Below are 18,540 nucleotides of genomic sequence, written 5' to 3'. Positions count from 1 at the left end.
AACACTGTACAGAAATGCATGACTGGCAAAGAAGCGCAAAGCGATACAGACCGTTTGGGGTTTGGTAAGAGCTTTACAACGTCTAGTGGTCTTCTCAATATATGGCTCCAGTAATTTACAAAGATATATAATACTGTGTCTTCTGAACAAATAAGTAGTCATCTGGAAAGCCCAGTGGATCTGTCCTGTCCTGGAATGACCTTGGAGCTGGTAGCATGAATGCTCTGCACACTATACACGCTCCCTCATCTACTGGATTCTCTACAAATGGGCATGCCATGGTCAATCAGCCTTCAGCCTTCACTGTTAGCTGCTCTTTTATAGCATACATTTTGGATTATTTGTATCACCTGTATGAAAATCTTGGTAAGGTAGTTGTCTGTGTCCATTTCCTTTTTGCACCATTAAGTTAACCACACATTTACATTATTTATACTGAACATATATAAATTGCAGAGTGATATGATTTGCTTGTAATTTGAACACAAAAGAGGAAGTATGGGGATAAATATATACCTAAAAGTATCTTCACCTAAATTACTCAGTATTAATAATTATTAATACTCAGGTACAAAGAATTGTATTTTTTGTGATATAGAGTTTATACTAATGTATGTTTCTGCACCATAACTGCGATTAGACACTGTATTCCATTTTACACTGACCTGAATTTGTGAAGATTAAACCAATACATTAAAATGTACAGAAACCTCACTGATTAACAATGAATATGTACTCTTAAGATCGAAATATATATTGCATTTGGAAATATAATTATTAAATTTTGATAATAACCTGCAATCATTCCAAAGTAATAATTACAGTACTCAATTAAATGTATAAAGATATGATATTATATGCTACATCCACAGCAATTTAATGGATAGAACTACAGTGGAACCTTGTTCCTCAATTCAGTTTCCCGGATGGCGAGACTGACATCACGCTGCTCAGCCAATAGAAGCGGTCCCGCTAAGCTAAGCCTCAACTCTAGCCTGGTACAGAGCAGGTTAGTTCAAACGTATATGTTGCTGTAGTAACTGAGCGAGGCTCAAGTCTCGCCTCTTTCGTGGAACCGAATTTGAGCAAAATGAGCCAGGCTTGTCTTAAAAAGCCCGGCTTACTGAGTTAGCTCGCTTTGTGGAATACCCCCCAGATCCTTGTTTCTTGTGTATGTGATAAATTACATTCTGCACAGTTACCTCAGGATATGTCAACAGAAAATAACAATCATAGAACAATATATATCTATAGTCACCATGACAACAGTTATCAAAAGTGCAAAAAGAGCAGAGCTCCTAGGTGTGTTAAACCTGATGTGATTCACTAAAATCTGTGCTCCTTATTTAAAAGGACTTCTGAGTTTAAGGATTTAGCTTTTTGCTAATTCAAAATGTTAAAAACGTTTGACTTTCTTCCTCTCTCTTTCATTTAGAGTGCAGGCACAGTAAGAAATGCACAAACATCTCCATCCTCAAGTAGAATCCATGTTGGGCTTTATTTTGGTCTGGAGGTCTGGCTGGCAGCTCTCATGTGGTCGGGAGGTTCTTCACAATCTCTCTTAGGCTCTTGCGGATATTGGAAGGTTGGTAACCAGCGCAGTCCAGCAGCGCGGGGCCCATGTGAGCATGAAGGGCTTGGCATAGGTGGACAGTGGCCCCTCTCACGCTTCCACCCCTCCCGTGGACCGTACCACTGTTGCTGGAGGTCCCCAGGAGCTACCAGAGCAGAGGAAGCATCTTCTGCTCAACCAGTTGTGGCTTGCAGGGGTAAAGTTCCCTAACCAGCTCTATAAAAAGGACATTTAAAAGGAACAATGATAAATAAATCAACCCTGGACAGCACTGGGTTATTACAGAAGCATTTTCTTAACCTAGAAAGATTTCATTCAATTAAAGTGACAGTATTTGGTAACTATGGTAACTCTCTGGAATGATTATTATCAATATTATAAATATTATTAATTAATATAGGAATTATAGTATTTCTGGTAAATCTTTTATCTTTTTTTATATCTGGCATCTCTTAGCATATCAGTGGAATGACTTTCTGAAAGAATAGTTTTTTGATAAATGTATTTGAAATTCAAGCCGGTTCATTTTGAACCATGCTCTGTCCTTTTACTACTGGGTCTGGAACTACACTGTGCATGCCCTACTGTAAATACAATGTGTGGTGCCACACACTGCCCTGTACTCGAGTATTTGTTTACAATATATGTCTACACATACATTTGTTTAATGAGTTAACATGGGGCATAGTGGATGGGATAAAAAATCCTCATCATGTATCCAAACATGAATCTCTACCTTGGATTTCAGAGTGTGGACAGTGTCCCTGATGGTTGCCAGGTCTTTGGCAGGGATGTACTTTTCCACCATCTTATCAAAGTCGTGGTGGGAGGACAGGAACAGCAGCATACGCCGGCCCAAGCGCCTGAGACGAGGAACAGACCCCAAAACAGGAGAGAACTGTGAGGGACCCGTAACTCACAGCACACTGACCATTTATCTTACCAGCACAATTTTACAAGGCTGTCTGTGTCTAGAAAACACGATAGTGCTTCTATTACTCTACAATTTAGCAGCATTTGCTGACTTCAGAGTATCAGACTAGGAGACTAAAAGAATCAGCAAAATATTACTATCTGGGAAACTGAATAAGCTTTGTAGAATTCTCGTTCTGATCCCAGTACTAACTTGGTTTCTTGTGAAGAGTCCTGTGCCAACTTGGGGACTGCAGGAATAATTCGCGGTGTGATGTCTTTCGCCCCAGACAATAAGCGGCCAGCACCAATCTTCTCTACCAAAGTAGCCAAGTGCCGAGCAGTACACTTTCTTACTGCAGCATTCAGATGACTTTTGAGGAAAACAGAAGGAAAAAAATAACTATTATAATAATAGTAATAACTATTAATCCATCCAATGTATACAGTACAACTTTTAACTTCTATAAAGAAACTTAAAACCCTTATGTATGATCTAAGTGCACAATCAAATGATCATATTCTATTCGATTGCTTAGCTTGCACCAGTTAGTGTACATGTGTATTTTTAAACAGAAAATGTTTGTATGTCCTCTGTGAGCTAGCTAACTAGCCTATTTTTTAAGCATTGTGAAGGGCAGTTTGGATCAGCAGAGCGGAGATGGAACGCAATAAAAATAACATATAAGAGGATAAATAACTAAAAATATTGATATAGGCCAGGGCAATATTTTGAAAGAACATTGGAGAGGTAAAAACAGCAGCAAAAAACAACAGCCAAAATTAGTGCTGTGTTAGCTTCTTGTGACTGTTGTTGCTATCTGAAAGCCACAGTTTAAAGCTCACTGCATGCTAACTGACCAGAGTCCTCCAGCGAGAAGGGCGTTCATGCTCCGAATGGGGGTGCAGTTCTGCACCATGCTGTCCAGAGCTGTGTCCATGTCCTGCCTGATGAAGCCATTGGACTCCGCTGCTTTGTGGAGGAGGACCTTAGCTGTAGCCTCCATTTCCTGGTCCATCCCTTTCTGCAGGCTGGAGTACAACTCCCTCAAGGACACCACCGCCGTGCGGGACACGCCAGAGCGCAGGTTCAGCACCTGCAGGAAAGACGACGTTCCAGCTCGTTTTAGCCACATCCAACACTGCCACCGCCATCTTAATAAGTATAATCCACCACTGCAATGTGTTATGTAGGCGGAAATACCTTAATCACTAATTACAGTTAGATATGCCATCTGAATTTCAATTAGATGAGAAATGTTTTTATCAAAAAAGAATTTCAAAGTACTATGCAAAATCTGCCTTGACTGTCAGCAACATCACCTGTAATGTGTACATGCTGATGGCATGTTTGTATTCTGTCTATCCACTGATGTTTGCACTGGACATACACGGACATCAGTGGGTTGTGCCTCTTCGGTAATGGTAGACCTTGATCTGATTGTTCTCGTCCAGGCCGAGCTGGACCAGCCCATTGGTGGGTGGGGCAGCTGGGTAGCGTGTGAAGAGAGGCCTGGGCAGAGGTTCAGGAGAGTACAAGGGTGCAAGAGAGTGTGTGTGAAAATATGATGCATTCTGTTCCCGTACTGGTTTGTGTGTGATACGTACATGTGTATAAGCTGAGGGGGAGAGAGAGATTGTGAAAGGATACACATTTGGGTCTTTGCGTTGTGATTCCAGCCACCTTTTGTTGTCTTCAATCAGTCTCTGCAGCCTCTGGCTATCTAGCTCAGAGGAGAGACTACACACACACACACACACACACACACACACACACACACACACACACACACACACACACACATAATGGAAAAGCACTGTATGAGTTCATCAATTTTCCTTTCAAAATCAACAGCAGCACTGACCCTGTGAGTGAGAGTGAGAGATTGTGAGCGAGCCTGCACAGGTGTGCAAGTGTGTGTAGTCACCTTGCTGGAGTGTATCCACTATATGCTCTGGTAGCCCTCATGGGATAGCGGGCACTGGTATCCATGGAAACTCCTAAAATCAGAGCAGTCTTAATACAGGTAGTGCGGTTTAGATTTAAGCTAATCTGAAGCAGGTCTCTACACTGCACCACACTTGCACTGGAAAAGATCGGCATTATCCAAGCACAGAAAATCAATGGAGGTCATCAACTATGCAAAAAAGGCTATAAATCCAGCAGTGACTGGTTTGTGCTTGAGGGAGAGGCAGAAGTTTTCTATTTGTATTTTAAAGGTTTTACGAGTGATGAAGAAATGAAGCATTAGTGAAAGTTACTGCAGCCCACTGAGGTGACCACTGCTCATCACTGCTAATGTTTGGGGTGTGTCTGTCTCTACGTACCAGGGAAGAGTTTGCTCCAGTGGGAGTTCAAATGAAGGTCAGACCCGTGTGTTTTTGGGACAGAACAGTGTAAGAAACTGTTCTGATTGGCCAATGAAGAGGAGGCGGGGCTTGGTGTCCATGCCCAGGACGGGGCAGGAGGGAAGGAGGAGGACGGAGGTGGCTGAGGGAGGGGCTGGACGGTCCTCCCAGTGAGAGATCCCAGTGCACCCAGCACTGTGTTCAGCTGGCCAGAGATCTGCTGCAGGTACTCTGCTAACTGCTGCACTTTCACTGGCACTGCATGTGCTGAAACAGAGAGGAAGACCAGGGTTTGGGTGTATTACTGCTAGAGAGATAAAAACATCAGACAACTATGAACCATCAAGACCAGAGTGGACTCTAGAGCTGCTTACAGTTGTGGGCAAATTTTTAGTTTTCACAGTTTGCTTCCTCAGTTTATTTTTTTAAGAACCTTTTGTCAAATGTTTATGTGATATAATGAAGTACAATTATTAACAGTCCATAATTGTTTGTTGCTAAACTGCTCCTGAATCGTTGGGAGAAGTTGTTCTGGAAGGATGTTTTGATATCTTCTCTTATTCATGGCTGTGCTTTGCTTAGGCAACATTGGGAGTTTGATGGTGTGAGGAGGCTCATAGCTGCCTCCTCTGTAGGAGACACTCCTGTAGGAGACGCTCCCTGAAGCCTCCTTCATGCAACTTGAAGCACTCTCCCCAAAGTCCTTAGTGACTGGATAAATGGTTGATTGGGGTGCATCGTACAAGCCGCACTGTCCTTGCCTGTGAAACCCTTTTGATGCAATGATGACTGAACGTGTTTCCTTGGAGGTGACCATGGTTAACAGGAGAAAACGTAAACGCACCACTACCCTTTTAAAGCAACCAGTCTTCTCTTCTAATCAGCATGACGGATTGATGTCAGCTGTCTTATCCTCATCAACTTTTTATCTCCTGAGCTAACGAGATCATCACTGAAATGATCTCCATTAACTGAAATGGAGGAGCCATAATGCAATAATTTTGTATTGTAATTTTGTATTGTAAAATGTCATTTTCATCACAGGGAATGACTTTGCAATTAATTGCAATTCATCTAATCACTCTTCACAATCTAGAATCAATACAAATTGCCACCATAAAAAAAACTATGGCAGTAAACTTTGTGAAAACCAAAATTAGTGCCTTCTCAAAATGTCTGCCCGTGTGTGCGTGTTGTGCATTCAGAGTTTGTCTCTCACTCGTCTCCTCTTGGCCATACTCGTCTCTGCTCGTCTCTGAGTCTCTGACATCAAATGAGACTCTCCGATCTCCCACCAGCCGCTCGCCTTCATCACATGACAGCTGAGAAAAACATTGTAAAGCCCAGGTAGGTATTAATGTGGGTTTGTACGTAAGTGTGTGGGTGCAGGCATACGCGTGCGTGTGTGTGTGTGTGTGTGTGTTACCTCCTCTGCCAGTGACGTCTCCAGCTGGCTGAGTCTCTCCTCTTTCTTTCTCAGGAGCGTGTGGTCCTTCTGGACCGTCTCCCTCAGCTTCTCCTGCTCACTCACCTCCTACAGCACAGGGGAGCAGAACATCTAAGAGGAACTACACTCATGCTTCCTACTGTCTCCTATCTGACCTGGCTACATGGCTGTAGGCCCTGCAAGACCTAACGTGCTTAGACCCACCACGGCACTGAAACCGTCTAAAGTAGTCTTAAAATCTCTTAATATTCTCAGATAAAGGTCAATCACTCTCCTGGTTCAAATCCTACCTGAACGATTGTTACCAATTTGTACTTGAAAATAATGAATACTCATAAGGATCTGTATTGGGTCCCATGTTATTCTCATTATATAGGCTAGCAAGCATTTGTAGGCATGGTATTAGCTTCCATTGCTATGCAGATGATACTCAGTTATATATATCTTCTCATTTGGATGATGTCAATACTACTACCAAAACTGACAACTGCATCCAAGAAATAAAGAACTGGATGGCGTCTAATTTTCTTCTTCTAAATTCTGATAAGACTGAGGTGTTACTTCTTGGATCCAAGACTGCAAGAAGCAATTGGTCGAATCTTCTTATTACACTAGATGGCTTTTCAGTAACACCTGAATCTCCTGCTAAAAGTTTAGGTGTCTGTTGTGATTTGGATCTTTCATTTTTCACACACATATGCAATGTCACTAATGCTGCCTTTGCAACTTCATGTAATATTGCCAAGCTGAGACATGTATGTTCGGTATCAGATGCAGAGAAACTGGTCCACAATCTCATCAAGATTGGACTACTGTAACTGTCTTTTAACTGGATGCTCTAAACAGTCCCTGAAGAAAGTCCAACTTGCTGCATTTGAATCCAAGAGCCAGAGTCCTAACTAGGCCTTGAGAAGTCCATCACATTAGTCCTACTCTCTCAGCGTTGCACTGGCTCCTGGTTAAATATCAAACTGATTTTTAAATTCTTCTGTTGGCCTATAAAGCATTAAATAGTCCTCCACAATATCCGAGTGAACTCACTGCATACCATAATCCATCTCACCTGCTGCTCTCTCAAAGCGCAGAAATGCGCTCAGCTCCGAAAACTACAAGATTACAGCCGAAGGCAGAGTAATGTCTCAGTACCCTCATGCCTGTGGTCACCTCCAGGCCCCTCCCTTTAGTTATGCTGCTAGGGATAAGCCTGCTGGAGCCACATGCTAAATCACTGGCACGTGTACTATATATATGGAAGTTTAATTTGATTTTACATATTTAACCTGCATTCTGTATCTTGACTACATGTTTCTACAAAGACAATTCCATAAAGCAGCTAGAAGATGCTCTGGGTTGCCAGTGGATGTGCTGATGCTGTGGATGCATGTGCCAATACGGCCAGCATCCTACCTGAGGCCCAGCATCCATATTGGAGAGACTGTGACTGCTCAGATAGACACAGGACTATAAATATGAACTTAAAGTTGCTGGGCCAATGGAGCATGGCTTCCCTTTTGGGTCTTGGTCCTCCCAAGGTTTCTTCCTAATCCGCCTAGGGAGTTTGTCTCTGCCACACTCACCCCCATCTTGCTCATTAGGGATCTGGACCCATGCGCTCGTGAAGCTGCTTTGTGACACCATGTTTTGTAAAAAGCGCTTTATAAATAAAACTGACTAGACTTGACGGACCTGACAGAGAAGCTGAGCAGAACCTCCTGCAGCGGACCTCTGCGGGCTGGGGTGGGCCGTCCTTAGTGCCGCTTGTCTCGCTCTCAGACAGCTGGTCTCTTTCTCTAAGAACTGTCTTGCTCTCTGCAGAGAAACACCTTCACACGAGATATACTCCTGCAAGCTAGAGAGAGAGAGAGAGAGAGAGAGAGAGAGAGAGAGAGAGAGAGAGAGAGAGAGAGAGAGAGAGAGAGAGAGAGAGAGAGAGGAGATTACAAACGAGTATATAAACATATGATAAATACATACAATCGGACAGCCTCCCTCCCCACCCACACACACCCCCCCACATACTCGTCTATGCTGCTGTGGTTGTTGTGGGAGGTGGGCACAGGGGAGAGAGGAGGTTCCATTTCCTCCACTCCGAGGGAGCCCTCCTTCTCTCTGCTCTTCTCCTTGCCCTCCTCCTGTTTCTTTCTCTCCAGGTTATCGTCTCCATGCTCTCTCTGCTCCGCCTCGCTGACAGACACAAACCCCACCAACACAGATCTGTACATGTACACACTCTGTGTACCGTGTATTTGTGTCACCAGAGACCAGTACTGACTCGGTCAAAGCTAGTGTGTCTGTGTGTGTGTGAAAATGTGTGTGTGTGTGTGTCTGTGTGTGCCCACACATGCGTATGCGTGTGTATATTATCTAAACCTCCAGCGCATCGACAGAAGTTGGTATACGTATACATTACCCAAGTCTTCAGGATGTGTATTATAGCATGTTTGTGTGTATGTGTGTGTGTGTGTGTGTGTGTGTGTGTTACCTGAGCCTTCTGTGGAGTTCATCACATCTATCCTGTAGAAGCACTGTATTGCTCAGTAGCTTCTCTCTCTCCTCCATAATCCTTCTGCTCTCCTCCCTCTCCCTCCTCCTTCCCTCTCTCTCTTTTTCCAGCTCCTCCCTTTCTCTCTTCCTCTCATCTCTTAGTCTGTCCAGCTCCGCACGCAGACTGTCCCGTTCTCTGAGGACACGTGAGAGAGCCTGGGACACACACACACACACACACACACACACACACAACCTAGCATAATAGTTCACAATGACACACACACACACACACACACACCTGGGGGACACACAACCTAGCATAACAGTTCTTATTGACAAACACACACACACACACACACCTGGTCATACACACTCAGATACACACACACAAACACCTGGCCACACACTCTCAGATACACACGCACACACACACACACACACACACACACACACACACACACACACACACACACGCACCTCTATCCCCTTCTCAACATCATCTTCTTCCTCACTCAGCTGTTGTCTCCTCTTCTTCAAATCTGTAGCCTACAGACCAACAGTACGAACACACAGATCATTTTATCAGGCAGCTGAGTGACTGGACTGAAGATACACACACATGCATGCACGCACACGCACACATACACACACTCCAAACTTGACCTATTCATTTTTTTTCTTCAAAACAGGTCAATGACTCAGTTAACTTCTCAGCACAAAGAACTGACTGACGAATGATTAGTAACTTATAAGTACAGCTATAAGGGCACCTAATAAAATGGAGCTCAGTGTACCAGTTGCACATACACACTCAAAGTAGCTAAAGTACCTGAGTTTGGAGTAGCACACACACACCTACACACACTCAAATAAAGCAGGTAAAGTACCTGAGCATGGAGTAGCACACACACGCCCACACACACACACTCACACTCAAATAAAGCAGGTAAAGTACCTGAGTTTGGAGTAGCACACCCACATACACACACACACACACCCACACACTCAAATAACGCAGGTAAAGTACCTGAGTTTGGAGTAGCACACCCACACACACACACACACACACACACACACACACACACACACACCCACACACTCAAATAACGCAGGTAAAGTACCTGAGTTTGGAGTAGCACACCCACACACACACACACACACACACACACACACACACACACACACTCAAATAACGCAGGTAAAGTACCTGAGTTTGGAGTAGCAGTTCCTGACTTTTGAGCTCTTTGGATTTCATGTCCAGTTGCTCCATCATCTTCTGCACTTCTAACTCCTAAACACACACACAAGAAAAACAAACAAATACAAACAACTCTCACCGTCTTTATACACATAAACACCCGACTGGGTACGGCAGAAGAGGCGTTTTTGCGCGTGCGTATCGTGTGGGTGTGGGATCTTACTTTCTGCATGTGTGTTTTGTGGGTGTGTTGGAGCTGAGAGTCGAGCTGTAGTCTGAGCTGCTCCAGCTGGGATGTGTGTGAATCCTGCATCCTCTCCTTCTCCTCCAGATGAGCCCTCAACAAGCGCTCCCTCTCCACGCTCTCCTGCACACACACCGTGTGATGAACACACATTGGCTTGGCCTCTCAGGTGATCACTGAGCTGTGAGTAAATGAATTCTCCCTACTGCACCTCCTCCAGGTGCTCGTGTCTGAGGGTGAGGAGCTGCTCCTGGTGCTCCTGCGACAGCTGCTCCAGCTTCCTGCTGTGCTCCCTCTGCACCTCCTCCCTCACCTCCTGCAACAGACCAGACAGCTGACCACACTCACACACACACACACACTCCTCCTCTCTCTTTGTCTTTTCTTCCTCCACGTCCAGCTCAGTCTCCTCTGCCACGCTGCTCCTGCTTGCTGTCCCGCGAACCGTCTCCGGCCTCAGCCAGCAGAGGGCGCTATTGTTCTTCAGTGGCTCTTGCAGTCCACCAGAGGGTTTGGAGAGTGAGGAAGAGGATGGAGGCGAGGAAGGCTCCAACATCATCCTGTAACACCCAACAGTGTAATGTTACCAATCATGACACACACACTACTCACAAAGTTATAGACATGTTTGGCTTTCAGGTGAAATTTATGGAAAACGTTCACACCTCAGTGATATTATACAGTATCTTGAAAGTAGAAACATGCAATTGTGATTTCCTCACTTAAAACAATTTATTGAAACAAAGTCAAATTCTCCGAGTCAATTTGCTGAACTTGTGAGCATTTGTGCATTCTGACTTGGAAGTCACACAATCTGACTGCACAACAGAAGTAGATTTAAGATTAAATATGAAAATGTTCATGGACGATGTCCAAATTTTGAACTGAATTGAAGTTGAATTATCAAAAGCTGTGTGTGTCTATGCATGTGTGTGCGTGTGTTGACCACATTCTGGTATCAACAGCATTAGTGAGACCAACCTCTCTGCCACTTGTGGTCTCATCTTCTCATCTTCCTCTCTCTCTCCATCTTTCTCATCCTGAGACTAACAGACGAATGGATAAATGGATGGATGGATGGACGGAAAGGAAGAAGACAAAAAGAAACACTGAAAGAAAGAAACACTCTGGCGCATGACCTCAAATAAAACCCTAACCTCAAATAAACTTTGAGGTCCCCTCACTTATACCACTGCTATAGTGTTTGTAGAGAAAGACAGACAGACAGACAGAGAGAGGGAGGGAGGGAGGGAGGGAGAGACATATAGGAAGAGAGGCAGTGTGAGTGTTAATGAGTACCTGCAAGGGTGGGTCAGGGCTGTGGTCTCTTAACGGAGTGAGATCTTGGCGTTCTGGTTCGGATCTCTCCTCCACAGGAGCACTGCCACTGACTTCACTGTCCTGCTCATACACAGACAAACACACCAACACATGCAAACACATATGCATGAACATGCATGTACAGACATTCACAAGATCATTGTGTGTGTGTGTGTGTTTGCGAAAGGTAGAGCAAGGTGCTACAGTAACACCAAGATCACGTGAGCACACACAGTGATGTTAGTGGCGCTGTATAAATGTGTGTGAAAAGCTGGGAACATAATGTGTGTGTGAGGGAGAGTGAAGAACATCGTGGCCACCTCATACTGCAGTCCCCCTTTCAGGATGTCCAGGTCCAAGTGTATGTTCTGCAACAGGTCTGATGACCCTAGCAGACTCTACGTACACACAAACACACACCGCAACACGGATACAGAAAATCATTCCTCATACTTTACTGCACTGTAAAGACTACAAAGGTGACAGTGAGCTAAAAATCAGAGCATTATATTCTAGCAGGTGTTTTCACCTCATGGACAGACGCCGCCTTCTGCTCTTCATCCTCCTCTTCATCCACCTCCAGATCTGAATTAAATATGGGCGGAGCCAGACTCTCCAGCTGTCGTCCTCTTAGCGAATGCAAATTTGCTCCGGATACATCCTAAGATACACACCATCATACGCTCTGCACCTCTGCCATGAACTCAGACCTCCATCACTTCAAAGTCAATTTGGTAAAAGCTAAACTTTGCAGAGGAGTGACGTGTTCTTTTACCTCCAGTGACGTATGTAGGGTTTGTTCTTACACCACCTTATAAAAGTATACAATGAGGTTTCATTCCCCTACTAGAGGATATAGACTGTACATGTTCACCCCTACTAGAGGATATAGACAGTACATGTTCACCCCTACTAGAGGATATAGACTGTACATGTTCACCCCTACTAGAGGATATAGACCGTACATGTTCACCCCTACTAGAGGATATAGACTGTACATGTTCACCCCTACTAGAGGATATAGACCGTACATTTACCCCTAGTGAGGACTTTAAAGGATGAAGGTCTGTGGAGTTGCCCAGGGAACCTCGCAGTCCTGGAACTGAAAGGTCACACATCCCTCTCAGTGGAGCCAGAGGAGCCAGCAGCTGAGAGACAGTGATAGAGTGAGTGAGTGTGTGAGTGTGTGTGTGTGTGTGTGTGAGAGAGAGAGAGAGAGAGAGAGAGAGAGAGAGAGAGAGAGAGAGAGAAAGAGAGAGAGAGAGAGAGCTTTAGCAGAATGGCACACACTATTTAGCTTTCTTTCTCCTTTCTGCTCAACTTTAGGCGACTGCTATCCTAAATCTTTTGATATACTTCGATGAGCAAATAATTGTTCAATTCATTTCAGTGTTCTTAGAAACACAGCAGTCAAGAATGTGTAGAATGGAAGAGAAAGTGTGACAAATATAACTGCTGTGTAACAAAATACATTTTAGGGTACACAGATCCAAACTCACTCTTGGGGCCTTCAGTCCCTCTGGTTCCTTCTTTTTTTTCTCCTTCTTCTTCTTCTTCTTCTTCTTCTCCTTGTTCTTTGTGGTTCCTGTGGAGGCGGAGCCTGAGATGGCAGAGGCAGTCCGGCCGTGGTGAGCACGCTCCCGCTCCTGGGCCACTAGTTGGCGGTAGTGCTCATCACAGGGGTGGTCCCAGGTGGACTGGCCCGTGGAGAAGTTGAAGTAATAAACTTCTCCAGTCACATCCTGACTGGAGAGTAGGAAAGGGAGACAAGCTCATCACATAGATAAACACACACATAAAAACACATGACATGTAGACAAGCCTAGGTTCTCCAGCACAGGACTGTCCACAAAGGTGTCAACAGGACAACATCTGAAACACTGAGTGGTGCTCTGGGTCTCATTGCTCAGATTAATAGTGCCAGAAGGCCAAGTCTACAAGCAAATCTGCTGCACAGAGTGATGAAATATTAATTTTATACTTTGCAATTGTTAGTTTCGGGGACAACTAACATTAAATATCTCCTGGATGCAAACCATTTGAATACAGAATCCAAAAATGATTTCATATGTTAAAATGTGTCTGATCTTTCATGTCACATCAAACTCCCCAACTTCAAAAAAATCATCTTCTGCCTGTTATATTTTCTCTTGCCCAATCTTATTTCCCAGTCAAATTATTCAGTCTTCTCCAGACTTGCAGTTCCATGGTCTTTAAAAAAAGTTGGGCTGTCTAATTTGCTCATCTAATCACCTAGGTCATAAGTGATTTAATGCCCACTTCTTGCAAGCTTCCAGAGAGTTCGTGTGACATTATGACACTCACAATAAAGTCCTGATGCATCCTACTTATATAAATGGTATTTAAAATTATAACTGAGTTATAGGGGACAAAGGGCCTTGGTACGTCAGGTAATCGAGAACCTGAATGAACGAGCCAGCATGAATGAGACGTAGAGTTCTTGGAATGGAAGCCATTCCTCAATTAAGGGCACATTAGAGTATGCTTGGATTTTTCTAAAAGGAACCAACGCTCACACCAACGCTCACGGCTCTGTGTGTAAGGATAAGAAAACTGTTTCATTATGGGTGACTGTATGAGAATGAGCTTGTCCTACCAGGGTTTCCATTCAGGAGGTAGTGGGGCTACAGCCACCTCTCTGGCCAGCCATAGGAGCTCTGGCTCCCTCTCAGGGTCAATGCCAATTTGTCTGGCAAAATCATGGACCTCTGAGGAGCAATACAGATAAGAAGAATATACCCACAATAAGTATGATATTTTCAAATCAAGACAAAATCCCACAAATTCAAATATTTAAGTCCATAATGCATGGAGATTGATTCTATGTTATAAAGTGTAGCTATAGCTTGGACGAACATACACGAGTCCCAACTGGAACTGTGTTGTTAATATTATTATTATAATATTATTATATATTATTAAGTTATTATGTCAATGTTATAATTTAGTTTTTAAATGGTGGAACTGTTGTAGCTTGTAGACTTTATCAATGGTGGATATTAAATACCATTTCAGTAACATATATTAAAGTTCAGGGCCGGAGTTCAGGGCCACTTTTTCAGCCCGGGAGTTTCATGCCCAAATCCGGCCCAAAATTATTTTTCCATCCCAATCGGCCCAAACTAGAGATTGACATGAGCCGGCCCATCGAGAATCCTCCCGAATCTCCCGATTAGCCACTCCGGCTCTGTTAAAGTTTTATCCAGGGTCCTAAACTGTAACAGGTAGTATGCGACAGCTAATGTACCTTGTTCAGATGGGATATAATTCTCATCATAATCCTCTTCCAGGATCAACTGGTCTCCAAATGGTCTCTGAAGGGCATCTGCTGTCATGTTGATTGAACATTAAGAAAAAGATTATGAATAACAGTGCAGTAGACAGATCACCTCGCCATATTGTCTCTAAACTCTCCGTGGTACTGTTCGCTAGGCTAACCTAACTAACTAGCCAATAATAGAATTCCATAGCAATAATAGCGTCCACAGCAACCGTAGCATTCCACACAAAGCAACGTTATAACCAAAATACCCAAATACCCACCAGCAGGCTGGAGGTTGACTGGATCCATCTGTTTCAGGACCTCGCCTTGAACATGGGGCTGAGCAAGGTGTCTCTGCCTCTCCATGTCAGGGCCTAAATGCAAAACACCAACCCAGGGCACAGAGGAATGTGTACTGTTAAGATCATCAGGTCTATAAGAAGGGCTACAGTGCCATTTGAATTCATTACAATGTTGAATATGTCATGTCATATTTTCTGATAAAACTGATGTTTTACTGGTCAGGTCATGTGCAGAAAGCTGATGGTTCTGCACCTCTGCCAGTCCTTACAAACAAATGTAATAAATGTTTTTTTCTACTTCATCATGCATGGTTACATTTGGTTTGTTGAATACGCATGTAATCTTCAGTGTTACACAGTACCAGTGTGGAGTGGTCCTTCTACAGGGGTGTTAACATGGCCGACATCTGAGGGTCCCGCCGTCCTTCTGTGAGGGAAGGGTGCTGGTCCACAGGGATCCGTGTGGATCACTGTCGCTTGGGGGTTGTAGGGCACACCTGAAAATCCCACAGCAGGTAAAGTGAAACCCAGCACGCCTCCCAGTGAGGCTCAAAAACCTTGTAAGTGTTTCCCAATGAACAAGTGATTATAAGAAGGGCTATGGTGCCATGTGATGTCATTAGAATGCTTAAGAATTTGTGATGTCATGTTAGAAATCTGTTTCTTTTTAAAAATGTTTATTTTTATTTGCTTTTTCCATGGTCAAAGAAATCAAAGAAATAACCCATGGTCTATTAATTATATTATCCTGTACCATGTGTAAATGTAAAATAAAGATCTTGACAGTTGACAGTAGAATAAATATACATGTTATTTTTCTGAACCTTAGAAACCTACTACATAAATGTGTATATTTAATTTTTAATTATTATGAATAAGCCTATGGAAATCCATACTCATAAGAACTAAATATACTGTCTTACATAGAAGTATAAAATTATGTATAGTATATGAAAATGTATTTTTCTCACCATGAGTGGTAAAACCTGGTGTGTCTATGAAGTTCTTCTGTTCCTGTCCAGGCCTTGGCTGGTCGGTTCTCCTGTGGAAAAAACTCATTCTCAAGATAAAAAATTAGAAAGAATAGAAAGATAGAAAGATATACAACAAATAGAAAGATCTGCGATTGTAAATTAGATATTATTTGTAAGATTTGTAATGTTTGTAAGTATTGTAAATCACAGCAAAATGTCATGCGACTACTTCTCAGCTTTTCAGCATCGAAATTGAAATCCAAACATTCCACCTTCCCAACCAAACATTCTAATCCAAACATTCCAAAGTTGAGTAGCACGTCATATCACAATTTCCTATTTTTTTTAACCAAAACACCAAATCAGCCAGGCTGCTACAATAACCTGATGCAGCCTGGCTTGTACCCAAAGGGTTCATACCAGAGACCGTATATATATCGGTAGCGAACCGTGACCATTAAAAGTGGGCCCCCCTTTCCTAATTAACTGCAATAAAAAAAAAAAACTGAGACGAAAGTACAGCTTTAAAAACGCAATAAACAATAATATCTGTACTAGATAACTTTTTAAGCAAAATAAGGTTCCAACAATATGGTCCACAGCTCCGTGATCCTCTTTGTAAACAACGCGCACGTCAGCTAGCGTCGCCACAGCGGGCGGAAATTATCATACAGTTAAGCCCGCCCACTAAGAGGGAAGATATGATTGGTCAATTTTACTGTCATTTGAAACTAAGTGCACGCGCGACTTCGTCGTTTGGTGTAAGGATGTAACCATATTTCCGGTTGGTATGCGGAAGTGCAGATGTTTATGGCCGAGTCTATGAAATTCACAAGGTGCCTGTTGGAGTTACCGAAATTTACCGTCAACGATGTGCGTCGTATTGTCAGAGCATCAAGTACAACGCCACAGAGTACACTTGAAAAAGGTTTCAAGTTCTACGTTTCATCCTACCTCTGCAATTTTGAAGGTAAGTGGCTGACGCTAGTTAGCTAGCTAGCCTGAGGTGGCAGTCTAATGAAGTGATGTTGTTTTTAGTAACGAACCGACCTGTCCTAGTACTAGAAATGCCTTTTAAAAACATGTTTGTATTTCTGATGGAAGTATCAGGCAAAAGTAAGGCTAACGAGATAACAGTGAGGGCTCACTGCTACAGATCTATGAAGAAAACAGATACACCACACCAGCTGAGAGTTGGACTGGTTAAAATGACACGAGTTCTGTTCAGTGTCACGTTCAAAGTTCTGTTGAACAAGTTCAAAAGTTAGTTCAACACAAGTTCAATCTTTTATCCTTGCTCTTACTTCACGTAAGCTGTGATAGCCATAGGCATTGGTTTTCAAAGCTTACAATGGTAGCCAAATGCAGAGTAGCTGAGTGGGAATCATTAGCAGTCTGTTTTGCCTATAGTAAACAAATGGGAGTTTATTTTACAGTTCGAGCTATTGTTATCTACCTCTATGACTCAAAAGCAGAATATAGTCCACCTCAGCTATTCTTCAAACTGCATTTTCTAAAATCTGTCAATCTGTCTTCCATATCTTTTATCTTCTTTATTAACATATGGCTTCAACACTTACACCTATTAACATATTCTGATAACACTCTTCAAGAAGCAGTTGAAGTAAAACCTGCACTGTTCTGTTGTTGGTGGTGGAAACAACAAAATAATATAAATATAAGTAGGCCTGTTTCACTCCTATGTGTAAGCATTTCATCTGGAGTGAAAATGAAGTTTAAATCTAAAATATATTTTATAGTTTATAGTTGCTCAGTGAACTAGTAGATTGAACCATGCACAACACTGTAGAATAGAACGACAGTATAGCCAAGTGTTTTAAGAGTGATGCAAAACAGCACAAACGTTACATGAGACAATAGACAAGTGACATTCACCACTAACAACATGATGGGACAGAAATTGCGCCTATTGACATTGCTGAAGTCTTCTTTTCAAGATATTACAATTTGCCTCTTGTGTATTTCAGATGACATTACGTGATTCAATGCCAGTTGTGCTCATTAACAGCAACTGCTCTTGTGTTGCTGGTTGCGGAATCTGCAACCACTTGGTTGCATTGCTTTTCCAGACTGCTCATTATTCTGAATCTGGCATGTCTGTCGTGCCTCCTGTCCTTTCATGCACACAGACAGAACAGAAGTGGCATAAACCACCAACAATGGTTTGTCTTATTTCATTATTTAATGTTAGTTAATGTATCACAGTCACTTTACTAACACCATCTTTTAAATTAATAGGGGGTGAAGCCTGGACCCGTGGATGCCATGGTTGTCCTAAAGCCAAAACCAGGTGCTACTACAGCCAGTGGAGTTAGGTATGTAGTACCAAATTTAATAGGCAGATTACAGTGTGTGGTAAAAAAATAAATGCTTTTGATCATCTGATAAGACCCTGTTCTCTTCAAAATTTAATTTAGCCTCGTTGTACTT

General features: G+C 42.9%; 1 protein-coding gene and 1 long non-coding RNA gene across 6 annotated transcripts in view; one reads left to right on the top strand and one right to left on the bottom strand.

The window, feature by feature from the left end:
• Positions 1-3,447: 3,447 nt before the first annotated feature.
• The window catches only part of LOC143501976 (uncharacterized), a 21,356-nt gene continuing 6,263 nt past the window's right edge, over positions 3,448-18,540 (bottom strand). Inside the window, exons 1-26 of one of the 5 annotated variants that reach the window (XM_076995151.1) lie at positions 17,044-17,246; positions 16,087-16,157; positions 15,478-15,612; positions 15,095-15,187; positions 14,799-14,879; positions 14,148-14,259; positions 13,030-13,276; positions 12,568-12,678; positions 12,060-12,191; positions 11,851-11,928; positions 11,510-11,611; positions 11,192-11,256; positions 10,422-10,770; positions 10,190-10,333; positions 9,976-10,059; positions 9,246-9,314; positions 8,764-8,981; positions 8,301-8,465; positions 7,968-8,130; positions 6,261-6,368; positions 6,054-6,156; positions 4,814-5,101; positions 4,414-4,486; positions 4,137-4,226; positions 3,809-3,998; positions 3,448-3,582 (exon numbers count right to left, since the gene is read on the bottom strand). In XM_076995151.1, the coding sequence (XP_076851266.1) occupies positions 3,884-3,998; positions 4,137-4,226; positions 4,414-4,486; positions 4,814-5,101; positions 6,054-6,156; positions 6,261-6,368; positions 7,968-8,130; positions 8,301-8,465; positions 8,764-8,981; positions 9,246-9,314; positions 9,976-10,059; positions 10,190-10,333; positions 10,422-10,770; positions 11,192-11,256; positions 11,510-11,611; positions 11,851-11,928; positions 12,060-12,191; positions 12,568-12,678; positions 13,030-13,276; positions 14,148-14,259; positions 14,799-14,879; positions 15,095-15,179 (2,982 nt within the window). In that variant the 5' untranslated portion in view covers positions 15,180-15,187; positions 15,478-15,612; positions 16,087-16,157; positions 17,044-17,246 and the 3' untranslated portion in view covers positions 3,448-3,582; positions 3,809-3,883. Of the gene's footprint in view, positions 3,583-3,808; positions 3,999-4,136; positions 4,227-4,413; positions 4,487-4,813; positions 5,102-6,053; positions 6,157-6,260; positions 6,369-7,967; positions 8,131-8,300; positions 8,466-8,763; positions 8,982-9,245; positions 9,315-9,975; positions 10,060-10,189; positions 10,334-10,421; positions 10,771-11,191; positions 11,257-11,509; positions 11,612-11,850; positions 11,929-12,059; positions 12,192-12,567; positions 12,679-13,029; positions 13,277-14,147; positions 14,260-14,798; positions 14,880-15,094; positions 15,188-15,477; positions 15,613-16,086; positions 16,158-16,509; positions 16,977-17,043; positions 17,247-18,540 lie in introns of those variants that run through there. The other 4 variants (XM_076995147.1, XM_076995149.1, XM_076995148.1 and 1 more) reach the window with 4 other exon arrangements.
• The window catches only part of LOC143501978 (uncharacterized), a 2,316-nt gene continuing 661 nt past the window's right edge, over positions 16,886-18,540 (top strand). The window contains exons 1-3 of the long non-coding RNA XR_013127038.1: positions 16,886-17,059; positions 18,078-18,272; positions 18,349-18,425. This is a non-coding gene — a long non-coding RNA (uncharacterized LOC143501978). The remainder of the gene's footprint in view (positions 17,060-18,077; positions 18,273-18,348; positions 18,426-18,540) is intronic.

This window comes from Brachyhypopomus gauderio, unplaced genomic scaffold (genome assembly GCF_052324685.1).
Source record: "Brachyhypopomus gauderio isolate BG-103 unplaced genomic scaffold, BGAUD_0.2 sc183, whole genome shotgun sequence".
Lineage (NCBI taxonomy): Eukaryota > Metazoa > Chordata > Actinopteri > Gymnotiformes > Hypopomidae > Brachyhypopomus > Brachyhypopomus gauderio.
The sequence above is the reverse complement of the archived record's forward strand: the minus strand, read 5'-3'. Positions and strand labels throughout refer to the sequence as shown.